General features: G+C 35.1%; 1 protein-coding gene across 1 annotated transcript in view; it reads right to left on the bottom strand.

Annotated features, from left to right (window-relative positions):
• The window catches only part of TTC6 (tetratricopeptide repeat domain 6), a 74,322-nt gene that overhangs the window by 13,292 nt on the left and 40,566 nt on the right, over nt 1–20,464 (bottom strand). Inside the window, exons 11-24 of the mRNA XM_068946514.1 lie at nt 19,870–20,297; nt 17,687–18,170; nt 15,642–15,771; nt 12,946–13,121; nt 12,382–12,518; nt 10,281–10,450; nt 9,689–9,809; nt 8,539–8,689; nt 7,136–7,218; nt 5,955–6,031; nt 4,990–5,150; nt 2,762–2,896; nt 1,302–1,451; nt 595–735 (exon numbers count right to left, since the gene is read on the bottom strand). Coding sequence (XP_068802615.1) covers nt 595–735; nt 1,302–1,451; nt 2,762–2,896; nt 4,990–5,150; nt 5,955–6,031; nt 7,136–7,218; nt 8,539–8,689; nt 9,689–9,809; nt 10,281–10,450; nt 12,382–12,518; nt 12,946–13,121; nt 15,642–15,771; nt 17,687–18,170; nt 19,870–20,297 — 2,544 coding nt within the window. The remainder of the gene's footprint in view (nt 1–594; nt 736–1,301; nt 1,452–2,761; nt 2,897–4,989; nt 5,151–5,954; nt 6,032–7,135; nt 7,219–8,538; nt 8,690–9,688; nt 9,810–10,280; nt 10,451–12,381; nt 12,519–12,945; nt 13,122–15,641; nt 15,772–17,686; nt 18,171–19,869; nt 20,298–20,464) is intronic.

Genomic DNA, 20,464 nt, shown 5'->3' with positions numbered 1-20,464 from the left:
TACTGCAGTCCTTTTCAGTGGGAGCACTTCTATAGAAGCTCTGTTTGGGCAAACTAAACATTCTTCGTGTTTGCTTACGTCATATTCATTTAATGCAATACATAATCCATCCTTAATTTTACCAGCCTACATTTTGTATCATAACCTAACCTAGAAAGTATCTTTTGTGGAGTTTCAGTACTTCTGCCTATCAGTGTGTAAGAGCTTCCTCTGTGGAACTTAGAGGAGAATATCCAGATAGATCTTCAGTAGCTTCTCCAACCAATCTATCATTTTCATATATACAAAACAAATAGAAAGTGGCTTCAAAGGGGAAGTAATCAAGTTAGGGTTCAATTAAATCAAGAAGCTAGCCAAGCAGAATTTCTCCCTTCCATCAGCAACACCAGTGTCCAAAGCTTTTACCACTGTTCAGAAATAAAGTGGAAACTAGGATTGATTATCAAAGGTTTTAAGGGAGCTACAGACCCCTTCTTCTATGCATCTGCATAGTCTTGGCATATGTTTCATGCCACCCCCTCAATCCCAGATGAACCCAACATCAAATAATTTGTGCGTTACATTCAAATGCACAACAGTAATAGACATTCTCACCTTATTGTGATACTTTAAAGTTCCTCGATAAAAATAAGCTCTCACACTGTTAGGATGAATTTTGATAGCCTCATTACAATTCAGAATTGCCTTAGAGTATCTGCCTTTCCCTCCATAGTAAGCAGCACGACTCATATATGCCTGTAGAAATGAAGATAGAATGATGATGTAGTATAATGCTAAAAACACTCTTTTTTTTTTTAAGGTAGGTATTAAATGAAAACAAGAAATGAAAAGTTTCATAAAAAATATACCTCTTATGAGCCATATGCATATGAAAAAAAAAAAAAGTAGGATGTCTCAATTATAATAATGAAAAGCTGCAAGAAAATTGAAACAAAATATCTATGTTGGAGTAAAGAAGCCAAAAATTGAATGCAGGAAAAGTCTTTAGATTTGAAAAAAACAATATCCAAAGAAAGGCTACAGACAGATACATTCTAAACAAAAAGCCCAAGTGATATGCAAACTATTCCTTAAAGGAAAGCTTTGAAGCTGCTTTGAAGGAAAAATAGAGTTTGTTACAGTAAGATGGAAAAGGTGCTCTGATACTCTTATATCTGACATTCTGAGAAAAAGATGAGCAATAGATCTAGTGCTAGCTGGCAGACTGTACAACAGTACACTCATAAATGCAGAACCTGTCATTCTTCGCAGCCTTCCTAAAGTGCCTCACAGAAACAAGCTATGAGGAGTCTTTATATTACCTGGAAATGTGACGGACAAAGCGCAAGTGTTCGATTGAAATCTCGGATGCACTTAGCTTGTCTGAGCTGCATTCTACACAGCCCTCGTTGATAGAAGGCATCAGGATAACTTGAATGTAGTTTAATAGCCATGCTAAAAGCATCACAGGCCTAAAAGGATGACATATCATTTGGATTAAACAGGATCCGTTTGAATGTAGTTTAAAACATAGGCAGTTGGTTCACTGACTGATTTGTACAGATAGTCCTGACCAACTTATGTAGGTGGAACATGACATATAGTTACTTTTTTTGGTACTGTTTTCATCTGTTTACTACTACTAAAAAATTTGTAATGTTTAATGTCCTATATAACACAATCATAACCACAGTGTGGTATAATGTCACCCATTTAATAACCTCTTCTTGAGTGAGATGACAAAGGCTTAAAATAGCAAATGGTCTTCTGACTCTAAAGAGCTGAAATAGTGAAGTTATTTATTACAATGGACAATGAACTAACATGGCTAACTGACAACTCCTTTAAAATCATCTAGAGAGTTTTTTCCCTCCAAACTGCACATTAGCTTACAAAGTCATGGTCTTTTCTGGGAACTACAGCTGTAATACCAGACCTATATTGACACAGAAAGTGACCTTTTATGACTGTCATGTGTCACCACATTGGACATTTCTGATAGCTTCTTCCAAAAAAATATCAATTAAGACTGTCGAGTTTAGAGGCAGACAAGGCAAGAAATGGTACTTCTGCCCTATGAAATTCTGATATCTCAATTGTTTCTAACTTCAACACTGAGCCTTTTAGCAAACCAACAACTGAAACGTATTTACTAAAATAATGAAATAGAAACATTGGCATGAACCCACACTGGGCCTTGCACAAAGCTCACTGATAGGCTTTCAATATGGCTTTCAAGAAATAAGCCTCTAATACAGTTAAAAGTATTTCTTTTACTAAAGCTAGATAAATATATTTTTCTTTGGTAACATAGTCTTTTTTTTTTTTTTTTTTTTTTTTTTTTTTTTAAGTCTCATACATCAGATGAAGGCTGAATGGAACCAATTAGGGGTGTTTTGAACAACAGCAATATAGAAAATTATACAATGTCATAAGACAATATTCCAGGAATCCTCTTGTCCAAGTTTAGTATCAATTCACTAAACCATTGAAACTCCTCCATGAGAACAGTTTTTTGTCTATAGCATCTGTGAAAACACTGATGCACAAGTAAAAAATTCATGTTGTTTTCTGCTCCACCAGAATGACAGCAAATTTTAACTTTAGCACTGGACAAATGATTCACAAACTTGCAAGACAGTCTGCTGTATGTCATGAGCAAAGAAATTGTTAAAGGCTGTGGAGACTCTTTAAAATATCAAATCCTTTACTCAGTTTTCATAGCTGTTGTTTACAGACAGTAAATTCAAAAACTAATACAGTCTATATAACTGATACTAACCTGCAATAACTTTACTTGCTCCATATAACACAGGCCTATAAGATAATACATTTCTGCAGCTTCAAATGTATTAGGTAGGGTTCTTGCTGAGGTGATCAGGAGGTTTATAGCTTGTTTAAAACTTTCCAGAGCATCCTGTAATACAAAGAATATTCAGAGTTGTAAAGCACTTGACTGAAAGTCTGCAAGACTTCTATTCATTCTTAATCTTTTTAAAGGTTTTCTTAGTCTTTGGAACATTAACATAAAAATGAGTAGTCTGGTACTCCTTGATGTTGCTGGCGGTAGTCACGCTCTTGACCTCTCAATGCTTCATATAAACAACAGATCAGAAAAAAAAAAAAAAAAAATTATGAGCTTCATTTATATGTTGCAAATAAGTTAATGTACACAATATAGAAATAATATATTATTCACTTGTACAATTATTTAGATAAATAAATAAATATAACTATTCATTAATGAATTTTACTGATAATTTATTTCCTCTTTTTAGAAAGAGAAGGTACACCTTTTGATGGTTGCTAGTGATAATGAAATATTTGCTGCTGGTTTCATTATGTAAAGACAAACTATTTATTCCATATACAACTTGCAGAAACGTACTACCTATTAAGAAACACATTGAAAAGATCAATCCTGCACAGGCATTAAAATAATTTAACTTAAGTTAGTAGCCTCTCAAAATCTTATCATGCCTCATAGATCTGGGCAATAATTTATGAATATTTAATAATGATTTGATTTAAGAGTTAAGGAAAAAAAACAACTAGGAAATTCAGATTAGTTCAAGATAAGCCATTCCTCTAACCTTTAAGGATTATGAAGGGATAATAGCACAACAGAGACTTCTGAGCCAGTTTATTTTTGGACCTGCAGAAATTGGCTTTGTCTAAAGGCTGAAAGTTTAAATATCAAGAAGATTAAAAGAATTACAGTGTTTTGTCTTAAATAAGTCTGTCAAGGAAAAGAAGTATTTGTTCAGAAGAATCAGCCTGAAATCCCAGTGCCCACAGGGGTGCCTGCAAATACTACACTTGTCTAAGTTTTCATCAAGATAGTAGAAGTTTTAAAGGCTATAGGGCCTGCATTTACTACTATTTAAAAAATATTTCCACCTCTTCCTACTGTTAAAAAAAGCCTCTTATTTTAAGAAACAAAGAACTGGAGATGTTTGAACTCACTCACATATGTTTCTAATGGCACAGCTGATTCCCAGGCTACTACAGTCTGAAGTCTGACCATTTTGCCATACTGGGAGAATTCTGAAATTCCCTTCCAGGGGAGGTAACAGTGCAAGTCTTCACATCTGGGAGAAGCGCTCTGAGAAATCAAGGACTCTAATACACGTCCTCCTAACCACAGTAGTTGAAATGGATTGGACAGAAGGGTATTAATGATTGCCATCTTAAATGCCACCTGGCATTCTTCTTCCAGGGACAGCACAATCAATCAAGCTCCATTACGGTTTGAGGCAAATAGAACACCCAAGCCTAACAAAAATAAGCTGAAAGGCTCAAGAGGTTTTATCTGGTAAAAAACCCAGGAGTATAATTTAAAATTTAAAGTGTACACCTGACAATCATTTAAAAAGAAGTTTCAAACATAAGATTAAGAGGAAAAAGAAAGACAGGGCATGTTGAACACAGAGCTCAATGCATAGGTAGAATAAAGGCTTTCGGAAACTACCTCTTTCTTGTTCCTATTATGTTTAGAGAGCAGGGCTCTATATATTTTGTATAAAAAAATAGGACTGCACCAAAAGCAACAGCTAACTACAGGAGCCAGAGAAGTGACAGTAACGGTTAAACTCTATGACATTAGAATATTAACAAAGTTGAGAAACTAGCTATAACTATATGCTATATGCCCAGTTTACATACACAAATTAAACTTTTGTACTGCATTTTATTAGGAAAAAAAAAGCTAGACATACTTCTGTGTCATTTTATTTCAAAAGAATCAGAATTAGGATATATAATTTACCCCAACCTACATAAGGATGATCTATTAAAAGATACAGTTAAATGCTTTAAAGTTAAAATTGCCTAATTATGCCGAACTATTAGTGGTGCATGAGTATGGTGTTGAAATCTTACTTGCCTCTCAATTCAGACAGGTACTGGGATGTTTTATGAAATGTCTTGTTGTATGAGTAAAGTACTAAAAGAATACAGAAACAAAAGCACTATCTTGCTTGGCACATATATACTGTAAACATTTCTCACCTTAGTTTTCTTCGCTTTCATTTGTATTTTTCCTAGGAGAACAAACATTGAAGGCTCAGGCTGAACTGCAATAACTTCACGTAAGGACTCTATGGCTTTATTGTGATTTTGACAAAATGACTGAATGAGTGCTTGCTGAACAGGCTGAGACTTGAAGGATCCTGGAAGAAAAACATCACGAAAAGTAGTTATTCTCTCTTCCTTCAATCTAAACATTGTCCAACAGAGAATGCCTTTAAAGGATATGCAAACTTCAAAATGCTATTAAAATATCTGAAGGTCAAAACTTGTTTGCTTTACCAATCATAAAAATATAAACTAATTCCGTATAACAGTCTGAAAGGGAATAGTCAGTTATCATCAAGTATAATTCCAGTCCTAAACATCTGCAAATTTTTACCTTCCTTTCCCCACATCTAAGGCAGCTTTACTTGTGGAAGTATCACCATGTGCTTACTTTATTTTTATATGCTTATACTTTCTGTAATCACTGTTGGTCACTGCCAGAGACAGGAAGTTTGTCTGATACAGTGTACGTACCGCTTTATGCCCAGCACACAACAAGGAACAACTATTCTACGGTATTTTAACTGTTCAAAAGCATTGGGAAGGTTCAGTCATAAACCTATTTGATATCTTGTAAGGACAGATCACATGTAAGAACAAAATAGAATCCTTACTCAATATTCCTTTTATTTAAGAAATCAGCAATGTTAACTGGTGGAAGTAAAAAATGACAAGCACACAAAAGATACAGGAAATTTTGAAATCTCACATGATTCTACCAGTAATAATGTACACAATATTATTTTTAAGGCTTTAGACATGCAAACAAAATATACTAGACAATAAGTACCCATATTTAGCTGATTCATGGCAACTAGCCTTGAGACCCTTTTTTTAAAGAATGCCTTGCTTATAGATTGTTACCATAGTTCACAAATCCCTAGGCAAATTGACATTACCTTCATCCATTTCTGCGACTTGGTGAATACATAAACTTGCTAGCTCGTATTTCTTCATTTCCATTAAATACTGTCCCCTATAATGAAACATTTGTTGGATGCAATTAGTAAAGCTGTCTCCAAGTATTTTTTTCAAAGTGTAAATACTGCTAGACTAATTAAAAAGCTACAATTTGCTTTCTTTAGAATAAAAAGAAAAAATAAATTCTTACAATAAAAACAGTTAAGGTTTTTTCTTCTTTGTTTCCATCACAAATATCTTTTCAATTTTTTAAATTTCTATCTAACATCGCAGTACCAAGAAATTATACGTGTTTCCGTATCTTCTGATTGTAGGAGTTATAAGAATACATTTCCTCTGGATTCCACATAGCAATCCCTACTATTTCAAGAATTGTGACAATAACCTTAATAAAGCTGCTTATAAAATCCAACTGTTCTATCAGACAGATAGCTGATAGATACAGTCTGAATTCAGATACCAGCATAGTTTTTGGTCTCTTCAGATATAACCACCAGTAGAAGAGGTTCTGCTAGCAAAACAACAGTCTCAGAGATAGCTGAGCAACCCCACTCTTAAAAGTGGGAAAGTACATTGTTACTGACTGGAACCTAATAAACAATTCTCTTACTACACTTAAGGAATTATATCTGAGAATTCCCTCTTCAGTTGCACTAACTTGTCAAGGGAGGAAACAGCTTTATGTAGGAAGTTTTAAACTTAGTCAAGTTGAATACTTCTCACTGAAGTTGTTCAAGTCTAAATCGGCCCGGACTCAATCCTTCACATTCTTTGTATTATGTGGATTCTGCTGACAAATCAGTTAAAAATCCATCCACTTGGTGAAAACATTCAAATTCATGAATTTTTTAAAAGTGCAGATTTGCAATACCACTATTGCACCTATTTACTCACTTTTTCCTAGAGTTTATATATGCACCTTAATGAGCAGAACCCTATATGTAACACAAGGTCCCTCCCTCAAAGCCAGAGATTACAACATTGTACAGATATGAAGATTTTCAGGTTTGAAAACACTGCAGAAATAATACATTTTTTGTACTCAAGCACACTCAGAGCAAATCTCAAAGGATACAAGGGCATCTACCAACAAGATTCCAAATCAGAAATTTTTTAAAAGTGAGATACCTATGAATTCCTCAACTAATCACTTTCCTACCTTAATATGCATAGTTGTGATTTATTTGGATAAAGACGAATGGCTCGATTTATATCCTTCACAGCATTTGGTAAATTATGAACCTGTAATTAATAAAGTAAAAAACAGCAACTTAATTGCTTATATGAACACAGTCCGAAGAAAATTAACATTTCTGTAACTGTGGTTCTGCAGGATGCAATGTACAGGATACCAACTCATCAGGCACATATGCCCTCTGCACAGGAGCTCAGAATGTTCTTGCTAAAAGGTCCGATACATGCATCCTACAGATTTCCATATGCTCTCACAGTGCAAAATCAAAAACCAGACAGTTCCTGTATTATTCCAAAATCCAAATAAAAAGATTCTGGACTATTGGGAAGGAGATTAGGTTGAGATCCGCATGTACATATAACGTGATGAATCTCAGTTGCTGCAATGAACCTAATCATTTATTTTTCAAGTGTCTGTGTATGTGGTCCAAGTTACTGTTCTTCAGATGCTGAGGCAATGGGAGGTCATTTCAATGAAGGTTCCAAGGACTGATACCAGTTCAGCTGGTATTTGAAAGTGTCATCAAAGACTAGTAAAAACGGAATGCATGCCCTGAACTTTACTTAGCTGCTTTATTTCTTTCTGTTATCCAAACTCTGTTAATAAAACTACAAAGCAATTTGAGTGTTGGTAGATGACCTCCAACACAAGCTATCAGGCTTACTAAAAACTGAATCAAAAAAAGAATATAATTGATCAGCCCGGATGGACTCTGAGCTAACAGTCATTTCCTTCAGATGTGCTACAGAAAAACAAGAATAGTCTAAGCAATCTCTCCAAACATTTGTGAAACAAATTAAGCACTGTGAGATACAACAGTTGTTTCAGTTCTGCCAATGATAGTCTTAGAAATTAAGTCATACTCCATTCTTTGCACTCCTGAGAGGGTCTCAAACAATTGCTAACAAAATCTATTCTGAAATCTCATGCAGAAGTGGAAAACATTCAGTTTTACAAGAAATTAAAATACTGGAAATGTTTTCTTTCCGATTTGTAGTGAAACAAATTTAAGTTTCCTGAAAAATGAGAACTGAAGAAAATTGTTTAGAAAAAAATCGTAATTTCAAAATGTGTTTTTCCATTTCAAAATACATGTTATTACAGCATAGATTACATGTGCACTGATCTAGAAAAGATAAAATTTTAACAAATTGAGATATGCTATATCATTGCATCACAGTATTTTACAATAGTCACAATATATGTAATTCTATTACAGTGATGAGGACTACTTGAAGTGTACAACCATAAGCATGTTCTAACATCTCTGTAACACCAAGGCATAAGTAAGTGTTAAAATGCTCACAACAACCGTAAATATAAATAACTAATACTGAATGGCAAAAAAAGCAAAAGGAATGTATTACCTTATGATATGCTTGAGCTCTACATACATAGGCTCGAACATTGAGAGGATCAATTTCAATGGCCTTAGTAAACTGCCGAATAGCTTCATAGTATCGATCCAGATACAACAGCAGTATCAGACCAATATTTAAGTAAGCAAAGACGATAGACCTAAAACCAGATATTTTCACCCTCTTGTTAATGATATCACATGAAATACGTCATTGTATTTACCATGACTTATAGAGGTGTCATCAGCTTTTATGCCATTTACAAGATATCTATTTTATAAAGCTAGATTCTGAATTGCATGCAGTTCATGCAATAACAGCAAAACACATTACTGATTACCAATTAAATTCTCCCAAATGCTAATGTAGGCATATATACACAGCGAATGACATTACCAGTATTAAACTACCTCCTTTGGACAAATACTCATTAGAGTAGCTTTAACATTAGAGGCTTTGGTCAGCTTGCTATGTTTGACTACGCGCTAGAGGCTCTCTGATGACCAAAAACAGCATTTCAAATGTGACTCGTGAGGAAATGGTGACAAATTTCTTTGTCATAGAAGTCGGACTAAGAATAGTCCTAGCTGGTAATTTGCAAGAAAATACGCTCATACCAAGAAAGGCTGAATTTTTCAACTGTAAAAATCATATTCGTTTTACAAGACTCTGACAAAACACAGGCATTTTCCATCTAGCCTGCTACCTCTTTTTCTGCCATTTCACTTGGCTGGCTGCTACCAGCCTGGGTTTCTAGGATCTGCAGTCTCCTGTGCAACCTTCTCATGCAGACTGTTTCTTTCCCTCCCAAAAGACTAATAAAATTATTCAGGCATGAATGGTCAACTGTAACTAGGACTTCAATTTCATCTTTTGTCTTCCAGAATTTAATAATTTGTCATGTTCCCATATAAGACAAAATAAAATTTTGTCCTGTTTAAGTTTTAAAATAAATTAACAATTATTTTTATGATATGCACGCTAAAGTAAATGAGACAAAACATACTAAAATAAGACAACATTATTGTTTATGTCTGCACTAATTCTAGTCTATTTTCTGAATACCAGTTGTGATTCCACTTTCCTTTATTTCCTGTATTTCCACTTTCCTAGCTAATCGGAACATAAACAAAATATATTAAAATCCAAGTCAAATCACCTGTCCAATGCTAGGACACTTTCAAAGTCACAGATTGCAAGTGACCATTGACACTGTTCTGAATAAATGATCCCACGATGAAGAAAAGAACAAAAATTTTCCTGAGTGTCATTGATGAGCACTGTAGGAGCGGAAGAATAAAAATCAATTGTTCAGATATTCATATATACTTCTGTTACTGTATATAGCTTCATTACTTCTCAATCTAACTTTCTTAGAGTTTTATAAAATATCATAGATAATAACATAACATTTTATATCATAATACAAATATTTAACGTGGCATGGAATGCCTTCAAGAATATAATTATACTTTCCAGTTTCTTCCACTCAAACTGTTAAAGTGAAGCAGGAAGGCATCAGGAAGCAGAGGGGAAAATAACTAAAAGGGTAACAGCAGCAGCAAAAGCCAATACCGAATAGCAACCTTAACAGAAAACAAAACAAGCAAGTTACTACAAGTGCTGAGCAACGACAGCCCATTTCAATATTTACAACAGGAAATAACTGCAATACTTGAGACACTGGTGAATGCTTATTTCTCTTTTTAAAGATAAACACGTTATTCAGCATTAAAAGAAACAAATAATACCAGAAACACTGAAGTCCTGCACAGCTCTCTTTGGATCAATCTGTCGTAGTATGCATCCTCTATAGTAGAATGCTAACCAACAGAAAGGGTCTAGATGAAGTGCTGCTGCTAAGTCTTGTATTGCATTTCTATACTGCCGCTGTTTAGCATATGCTCTTCCTCGATATAGCCTAGTAAAAAAAGAAGTTTCTCTTTAAATATAATTTCCCGTACAACAATATTCCTACAGAAGGAAGTCATAGACTATTATCTATAACATTAATATGTTGAGTCAATTTAGTAATTCTTTCATGGTTTTTGTCCTGCAGCCTTAAAATTACTTATGAAAAAGTGTTGAAGGATAGAATAAGCATTCAATTTTATTTCTGAAGTTAATAAAGCAAGCGAGAAGAAACAAAGTCCTGCGACCTACACCATACAGGCAGATCCCTGCACTTACATAAATCCCTTCTAAAGCTGATGGAGCTCCATATAATAGAGCACTAAATCAGCTTTGAGTGTCAGACCGGGACACTCAGTGGGACTCTGTCCAAGTTCCACTGTCTATTAGCAGTTTGCTTATAGGAAATACCAGATTTTTTTCAAATCTGATTTAAAGAAAAAAATAAAACTTTCCTCATTACTATAAAACTTCCTGAAAATGCCCATTCTATTCTCCAACATTTCTTTCAAACATAGGAGTTTACAGAATCAGATCCCACTATTTTATGCTATCCTTCCCTGAAATTCAAGATTCTAGCAATATATTTAAACAAGACAAATTACAAACTCAGGTGGAAAAGTGTGAATAGACAGCAATGGGTAGAAAACTTTTTTATCAATTAAAAATACAAAATTTACATTTTTGTATTGCTGAAGATAGTTTTCACTTTTATCTGATGGGCCTTAATGCCACATCACACTTCTACACAGAATTGTTATGTAAAATATATACTCTTCCTTTTTAAATGTAATGCAGTAAAGTCAGTTCTTCAAGAATCATATCATGTGCTTAACTCTGCACAAACACAGGGCAATGACCCTATTCACAGGGCCCACGCATGCACCTTTGAGCCTCAATGGATAAGTGGATTTCAGGAGGCCAACTGCACCTTCATGATGCTTCAAAATATTATGTCCTTGCAAGAGTTCTGAGGAGCATCCAGATTAAGACACCTAAACTTAAGTATCTATTTGTAGATGTCCACAACATACCTTAGGTGTCTGACTTTCCATTATAGTTGATGAAGACTGAGTCAACATAACCCAAGGAGATGAGAGCAATTCAGTTCATCCAAAAGTACACAGTTACTGGCTACTCAGGTGGCTAGGGCTCCAGGTTACATGGAAGAGCCTAGATACATATTCAGTCTATCTAGTGACTACCGACTATCAGCTAGATCACCCACGACTGTAACAGCAGCTCAGAAACCTACATCCCAAGGAGACAGCACGCTGCCACATAAATTGAGGTATCATAATCTGGTACTGAATCTCTATTTTCATTTTTACTTCATATTCATGAATCAAGCTTAGAGTACAAAAAGAATGTAAATCTTCAAAGAAATGATTTTTAAAACAAGTCAAATTTGCTATTGGCAAAATCTTATGAATTTTTTTCAATCTGTATAAGTCAAACCCAGAATTATTATCATAACTGAAAAACAAAGATACTTCCCATCTACATGATCAGATTTTTCACAGAAAACATTAATTCAGCAAAATGCTAAAACTAGAAATGTCAAGGTGACCAACGGAAATTAGGCATAGATCTATGTAATCCTTAGGACATTCTTTACTTTGAGCATGTATTTAAATCCAGCTCTTCCAAGTAAAGTGCATATGCATGTGCTTAAGTCCAACTGACTCTATTTACATAACTCCAGTGGGATCTGAGCGCATGGTTCTGTGCTTAGCTAAATTAAGGTCTAGGGACTAATCCAAAGTCATTAAAGCAACACAAAGATTCCCCAATGAATACAATGGCCTAGAAGTCTTATTCTCTTTCTATTAGATGTCTCTTTGGAAATGCAGTTGCTTTATTATTGTTTAATGCGTATTCAATCTTGTACATATTAATATTATTTTAAAATTCAAATACTTCTGTATATATGTATTCTACCTCGCCTGAGCATTGATAGGGTCTTCCCTGATCACAGCAGTAAAATCCTGAATAGCTGTAGTCAAAACTGAACGGTTAAAGAAATGTATTCCACGTTTCATAAGTGCATCCGTTCTTTTTGAGTTACACTGAAAACACTACAATGAAAAAAATAAGAAATCATGAGGTTATTCATGATTATTTCTAATGACTAAAAATCTTATCCAGCAAGCATAGAAAACATTTTTTCATTCTTAGATTTCCTTTTTTATTCTCTTGTCCTTTAATTTCTTTTGTCATTTTCATTAACTGTAAAAGTGAAACACAAAATCAGTGATACAATCTCACAATTGCCTCATAATTTGTAGCTATTCAGTAATTTACTAAATTACCTGACAGGAGTAACAGAAATTACATATTTCCTTCCATAGCACTGATTTTTTGGAAAATCATTTATTTGAAAGGATAACTGTTCTTCAAACTCCTTGACAGATATATCCAAATACAGCTAAATTTATTAAAGTTACTACATTAAGTTACACAAAATTACTACATTACTGTAATAATACAAAAAAGTGAGCTTACTTTGGTGTAATCATCCATGGCCAATAATAAATTATTTTCCTCAAAATACAGCTCAGCTCTCCTGAAATAAATATCATCATCTGCAGGGCTGCATTGTATTGCTGAACTATAATTGATGATTGCCAATGTATAATCCCCCAGTTTTTTGTAAATTTCAGCCTTTGACAGGTATGTATCTGAAATAACCCCATGAAATATAAAAGGCATTAGCAGCTAAAGCAATAAGTCATCTCCTTACAGGGAAGCTAATTCAATTAATAGAAATAGAACAGTAAGTCATACAAAAGATCAGGAAGTCCTGTTTTACTCTGAGCAACAGGCCTCAAAAATTTGGAGCTACAGCTCTGTGCTCAATCCTCAAGCCTATACAGCTGTAACTAATAGCTCCTGTAGGATTCAAAGGCACATAGAATCTTTGCCCTCTGTAGAATCCCAGATACTCCCAGGCATTTTAGGCTGTGAACAGTAGGACAGAAATGGACCATCTAGCCATTTAGTATAGGCCTATTGACCACAGAAAGAGATCTAGTTTAAATGGATCCACAAAATAGTTACCCCATACACATCAACCACAAAACATTTCCCAACCTCTTTTAACAAACTTCTAATGAAGATCACAGTAAAAGACACTAAGTCAAACCGTAATATAGCACAGGAACAGAATAGCAGAGATCAAAGGCATCAGGAATCTTTTAAGTTCCAACTTTAGCAAATAATATAACATTTCCAGATGATTCTCAGAAGTGGGACATTCTCATTTTCATGTTCTGTAGCAGGCTACACTCAGTACAGAACATGACAAAACAGAGAAGTATCCAATGGACCCTGATAATTTGATGAAGGAGTAAAATGGTTCTTCCTGATCCCTGATCAAAAAAGCCTGACTCCCAATCAGTTTAAACCAAAGCATAAGCAGGACATGTCAACAGAGCACTCGAACAAGAGAAGGAAAAAAAAAACACTGGTCTTTGCAGACAGTTAGCAGAAGCCCTGATGCACTGGAATAACATGCAAGAGATGCAGTACAAACAGTGACACTCTCCTTTGCCTCCCCTTCAGCATACTAAGGGATCTGACACCAAAGAACTCTCCTACTGTAAACATAAATTCTTATCTCCAGGAACTCTCTGGTATGAAATTCCTTTCACATTATTAAGCTCTGTTTTAGGTTCCTTGGCTCCACGACCCAATTTAGAAAACCAGTCCAGGGCTTCGCTATTGAAATAATGAGAAGTCATCTTGTAACTTCCAGTTCACATTTATTCATGAGAAATGTATAATGATTTGATCTTCTGGAGATGTCATCCTTCAATCTAAATATTTTTCCCCCTTCATGACATATTCCTGCCAACGGGACCTTTTACAAAAACATTTATCTATTACTGCACTGACCGATTCTCTATAACTGTTTAAACTACAGATTTAAGTCATATAATAAACGCATAGTGTTCAAAACAGTAATATATCAACTTTAAAACTTAATATATTGCTTGGCTATCCTTTGGATGTTCTGCACAGAGAAAACAGTATCAGCTTTGGGTTTATTAAAGAATCATTAAAAAAGGTTATGTCAGAAGGAACCTCTCAAGATCACATAGTCCAACCTTCTGCTCAGAGCAGAGCTAACTTTAAGGTTAGGTCAAGTTGATTAGTTGTCCAGTTTGAAAATCTACAAGAAGCATTTGCTCTAGTGCTTTAACATTCTCATTGTGAAGTAATTTTTCCTCATATTCAATTCAAATTTCCTTTACTGCAACTTGTGACCATTGCCTCCTGTTCTTTTGCTGTGCTCAGAAGCATTTGGTTCCGCCTTCGCTACTACCACCCATTATGTAGTTGAAGACATATTTCTCTCTTAGCCTTTCCTTCTCCAGGCTAAATAACTCATCTCCCTCAGCCTTTCCTTGTATGTTATATGCTTCTGCCCCCGACCATCTTAATGGCCTTCTAATGGACTTTCTCCAGTTTGTCGCTCTTGTACTGAGGTTCCAAAACTGGACACACTTTTGCAGGTGTAGCATCACGACCACCAAGTAGCAGGAAATCACTTTCCTTAACTGGCTGGCCACACATTCGCTAATGCATCCAGCGTATAGTTAGCCTTCCTTGCCACAAGAGTGCACTCCTGACTCACGTTCAACTTGTCCATGAGGCTCTCAAGGCCCATTCCTGCAGAGCCGCTACCTAGCTGCCAGTCCCCAGCCTATGCAGGCAGCAATCATCCATGAAACTTTCGCTAACCATCCTTTAGAAGCTGGGGACCATATTCTATTCTTCTCTTTGGTCTGTCAAGTAGATGGTATCTTTCCCTTTTAAGCTCCTCCTTGGTTTAAAAGGTACGGCTGAGCAGGGCTGACTGAATGTACAGTATCACACTATCCCCATTATAGGATTGCTTATCAACTTTCCACATTAAATTAATGGATATAGTTGCCATCAGGTTTTTTTCCCTTGCATTTTTTTAAGCACACTAAAATTAAATACCTATTGCTGTCTCAGAAACCCAGCTTCTGTCCCAAAACTTTGAAGATTCCTTTCTGCTTTTTAATCTTTCTATAATACAGATAAACCTATTGATGCAAGGTTAAACATGTGCAAAAATATTTGCTGAACTGGGCCTAAAGGCAACTAAGAGAAAAAACACTGTCAAAAACAAACTGCTTTAAAAGTTAGGTTACACTTTAATAGATACTTACCTGCTTTATTTTTGCTCCATTTACTTATGAAATTTAGGTCATCCAGAGCAGCGGACATTCTATCTTGAAAGAGGTAAATCAAATGTCTGTGCCAGTAAGCATCAAGTAGTAGTGGTTCTAAGCTTATAGCCTATAATAAAATATTGGAAGTAAATAATTATTACTTAAATTGTGGAAGGAACTTTTAAAATGTGCTCAAAATAGCACAGCGGAAACGAGAAACTAATTTTTGCATCCTTTTTTTCATTGTTTCCAGAAAAGACCTAGAGTAGCAAACTCCTAGCAAACCTAAGCACCTGACAAATTTGATGCTATTTATTTAAAAGTCTCATGTGCTTACACATATGCAGAATCAAAGTCTATGCTACCAGTATATTCAGTGTAAAAAATGAATGAACCTGGGATATGATTATGTTTATTTCTTTAAAATAGTTACCTGAATTACTTCTAGGAGATCAAAATTATCTCTAGGAGAATCCCAGGGAATAAACGTTTAAAAATAATCTTGTTTATTGCTCTCCTATTTGAAAGTAAGAAATAACTAACACGTCCCCTGTTTGAAAGAGGGATCAGCTTTTCAAACTGTGCTGTTATGATTCCTTTAGAAGTACTTACTATTCCCTAACAGAAAACACTTGACTGAGATATTATCAATCAAATAATATATTTCACATACATTCCTTATGCATATAATAAACACTTAACAGCCATATGGAAATTAATATAGAGACTAAAACAAATTATCTGAGACCAGTCTGCTACAACAGTAATTCTCAAATTTTAGTCTGTAAATTCATAGGATCCAAAAAATACACAGTGAATGGTGCTCGTATATGTTATTGAAGAGAAAAATTAATAATGTTTTCACTAAGATATGCAAGAGCATTGAAAAGAAATGTTGAGATCTGATCTTGGCCCATTGGTCCAAAAAGTTTGCAACCACTGCATTAGGGTCTGGAATTTTTACCTTTCAGATATTTGACAGTCTGTTTCTAAAGCCCTGGGTGAATGAAAAGCTGTGAGACAAACAGATCATTGAGTTGCTATGAATATGGTCAATTTTCTGGTCAGATAGCTTATGCAGTTTGGAAGGTAACACGTACAGATTGCAGGTGCATAAAATAGGTACCTATGTCCCTTCATAAATGAAAAATACACACTTATCCCCAAGTGAAACATTAAAAGAAATGGTCTTATAAAAGGAGATTTCACTGTAGGGCACTATGCATTTTGGGAAAGGCAAACTCTAGAAATGGAATAAAATCTGAAAAACGTATCCAATTATAGGACACACGGTGAACTGCCTTAAAATCTAGCACGGCTTGAGACTGTGTTAGCTGAAAGAAATAGAGCAAACAATCTGAAGCCAAACCAGAATCAGATGTAGCTGTATTGACTGAAATTGTTTCATTCCTCTGTACATTTCCAAGTATTCCAACTGATTTATTGAGCTTTGCATGTTAGCAAAATAAACACTATTTACTTTATTTAAAGGTGCTTTTTGTAAAGAATGTTTTCAGAGAGACTGACAGCTGGTTGATGTTCTGCTCCCCAAGAGAAATATCAAAACAAAAGGATCAGTTCAGTCTCGCATTATTAGGTACCCTGGTCCTAGGTTTATGAAACCTAAAGCAGCTGGTGAGGACTGCTCCTCCAAAACACCAAAGGCTGTGTTAAGAGCTGATAACTTGAGATGCTGGCTTGTCAGTTGTGTCAGTAGTAGGACTTGAAACAAAAGACTTTTTTTTTTTCCCCACCCTATCTCCAATCTACATAGGCCAGTTCAGGTCTTAGGACTGTCGTATCCTTAGTAAGGGCCTGCAGAGAAACATTATGGTGCCTGGAGAACACTAGAGTACAGCTTATTATGGCATTCTCCCAGGACTGACCTTAGGCCTGTCATAGATGGGCAAAAGAAGGTGGCATTCAGCTAGTTACCAACTCTTTTATGCTTCTGACTACCTCCTGGGGGGGAACTCAGATGCTCAATTAAAAAAGAAGAAAAAACTGGTTTTTGTAGAAGCCAAACTTGGCATTAAACTTACCTTCTCCAAGTCATCCATAGCTGACTTTAACTTGCCTAACTTTCTTTGTATTGCTCCACGTCTACAATAATGAAAAGCCAAAGGTTGCTCTTCCTTTTCTATTAGCACTGTCAGTCGTCTTACTTCTTCTTTTAAATCTCCAATACTAACTGTTGCATCTTCAAGCAGAACAGGACGTACTGAGTCAACCAGTCCTATTTGTAGATCTGCTTCTTGTAAGTCCACCTTAGTTCCTTCTAGTAACTTAATATTCTTCTCCTCAAAATCAGTCCTACTAGGAGGGAAAGTTTCATCAAACCAGCAGTTCCATATTCCACTGACCCATCTGCGAGCAGAAGTTTCTTTTGGAATTCCACCCCTCACTTTTGCGAACTTTTCAAAATCTAACAAACAAGGGATACTGGGGCTACAATATTGTCTGACTGCTGAAGATACCTTGATACTGAATTTGTCATGAGTAGGGAGTCTTCCCAGGGACACAGACCTGAGGGAAAAAGTATATTAAAATTAACTAAAGATTCCCAGATATATTAACAATACCAAATTACAATCTGCCAAGCAACAACTATGCAATTAACTATTGTTTACTATCTTGTTAACAATAATTTTCCAACTTATCAGCCATTTATGAAAAAAATACAGAAACCAGCAGAATTGTGCTGAGTGATTCATGTTTCCAAACTTGCAACGCTCACTTTGCAGCTGCATGCTTGCCTCCTCTGAAAGCTTCTAACTTCAGTTTACAAGGACAAGGCTAAACCTAAGAAGGGATCATATTTCAGAGTGAATAATTACCAGCATGGCTAAATACATAGATGATAAATCCTGGATCGATAAATACATATACAATCCTACTGAGGTTATGAGGAGACCATGAGAATACACACAAGAAGCACCACACAGACTGTAAGGTGAAAAACCACTTGAATTTACAAGGACATTTCCAGAATGATAATCTGGGAAAACTCATAGCATTGAAGATGAGAACCTTCACAAATGTTCTATATCAACATCTGCTTTGAGACCTCGAAGTCAAAGAAACAGAAGTTCCTAAACAGAAACACTTAATCCCTATCACAAACAATACTGTTCTTGCTAACACAGGAGGGAATACCAAAAGAGAATACAGAGATAATATTTTATACATATCTATCCTTTGTAAAAGGGATCTCACTGAGGAAAAAAAGGGAAATTAAAGAAAATAATGAAGCAAGCCCTTACATGAATAACATGTAAAGCAGCACAAAGATGAAAACCTCTTGGTCTTAGCAAATCTGATATGAAAGCTCCAGTCAACATAGAACATACTGCACCCCTGTCTAAAAGATGACTTTGGAAAAACGCCACCAGCTCCATTAGTCACAGCTCACTGTACCAGTATGTCATACCACAGTTTAACTAGCTTTGATTTTCTTAACACTGAACCTATGGAAAGGTGCCTAAAAGCAAAAAAAAAAAAAAAAAAAAAAAACCCACACACAAAAAACACCAAGGAAAACTGGACCTTATCATCAGTATAAGTACAATGTGAACACATAACATATTACTACAAACGTAGACAACATTTATTTTTCTACAGCTCATACTTCAAGCACAAGTATTTAAGAAATACCCCATGCCAAAAAAGTGGCAAGAATATTAAAGTTTTCTTATACTGTTTTAACACCTGATTACCCTAAGGTGCCATATCATCTTTGCAACTCATATCCTAAGTACATAAATAATGAGTATTCAGTAGCAAAATATTTAGAGGTACGCATCAAATCAAAAGGTAAGAAGCAAACCACTTGCTTGATTTAACCTGTGCAGATCATGGTACAAAGGAGGTTAGTCCAGCCTAGCACTTAAGTTTCCTAAATACTGAGAATTTCTGCCTTGTCTTTCACACAAAGACCTTTCAATATTTTAATCACTCATTTAGATAAATCTTTTCCTGTTGTTGCAAGAAGCAAAATTCTTACTGTTTAAAGTGTAACATATACTAAATATCCTTAAAAAATCCTGAAAGTCATGTATTTTTACTTTGCATTAAAAAACAAGTATTATCCTAAATAACCAAAGAATTATTACTAAATTTCAGAGTAATACTTAATATTCAAAAAGACAAAACATAGAATTAAATAATGTGGCTAAAAATTAAAATATATTCTTTAAAAAGTCAATACACATTAATTAAAGAAAACCTTTTAAGAATCCTTGGGGGTTGACTTAATTTCTTAATCACAGCTTCTAATTGTCTAGGGTCTATTTTTTTCTTTGATTTCTTTGTTTTCTTTCTTCTTGGGAAAACAGAGTATTTAATCCCAGCCTTTTGAGATCTCTCAGCAAGAACAATGTCATTCTCACTATCCTCTTGTCGAGTCGAAGTAGGCATTTTTTCCATTGGTGTGTTTGTCTGCATTGATTGAGGATCATCACAGATTTGATTCAATAGATGCTTGGTAGGGGAGCTTTTCCCAATCTCTGTCTCAACCTCTGGCTCAGCTATCTGTTGCTTCATAAACTTCAACTCTTTCATGCTGGTTTTGAAATTAGCTGACATCTTTAACATAGTTTCGTCTTTGAAAGCAGTCCCCTCTGGAGCAGACACTGACCTTTTAATCAAACTTATCTGTTATAAAAAAGGAAACTTAAATTATTTATATGTACACTTGAAATAAGATTTACATATTACATTTTCTGAGTTTTAATGGACTGGATTTTATTTCTTGCCATGAGGACTACACAGCTGAAAATAACTTAATAGTATTTAATGGGGGGGGGGGGGGGGGGAAGATC

The sequence above is a fragment of the Struthio camelus genome, chromosome 5 (genome assembly GCF_040807025.1).
Source record: "Struthio camelus isolate bStrCam1 chromosome 5, bStrCam1.hap1, whole genome shotgun sequence".
In the NCBI taxonomy this organism is placed as follows: domain Eukaryota; kingdom Metazoa; phylum Chordata; class Aves; order Struthioniformes; family Struthionidae; genus Struthio; species Struthio camelus.
Note: the sequence above shows the minus strand (reverse complement) of the source record. Positions and strands in the feature narration are given on the sequence as shown.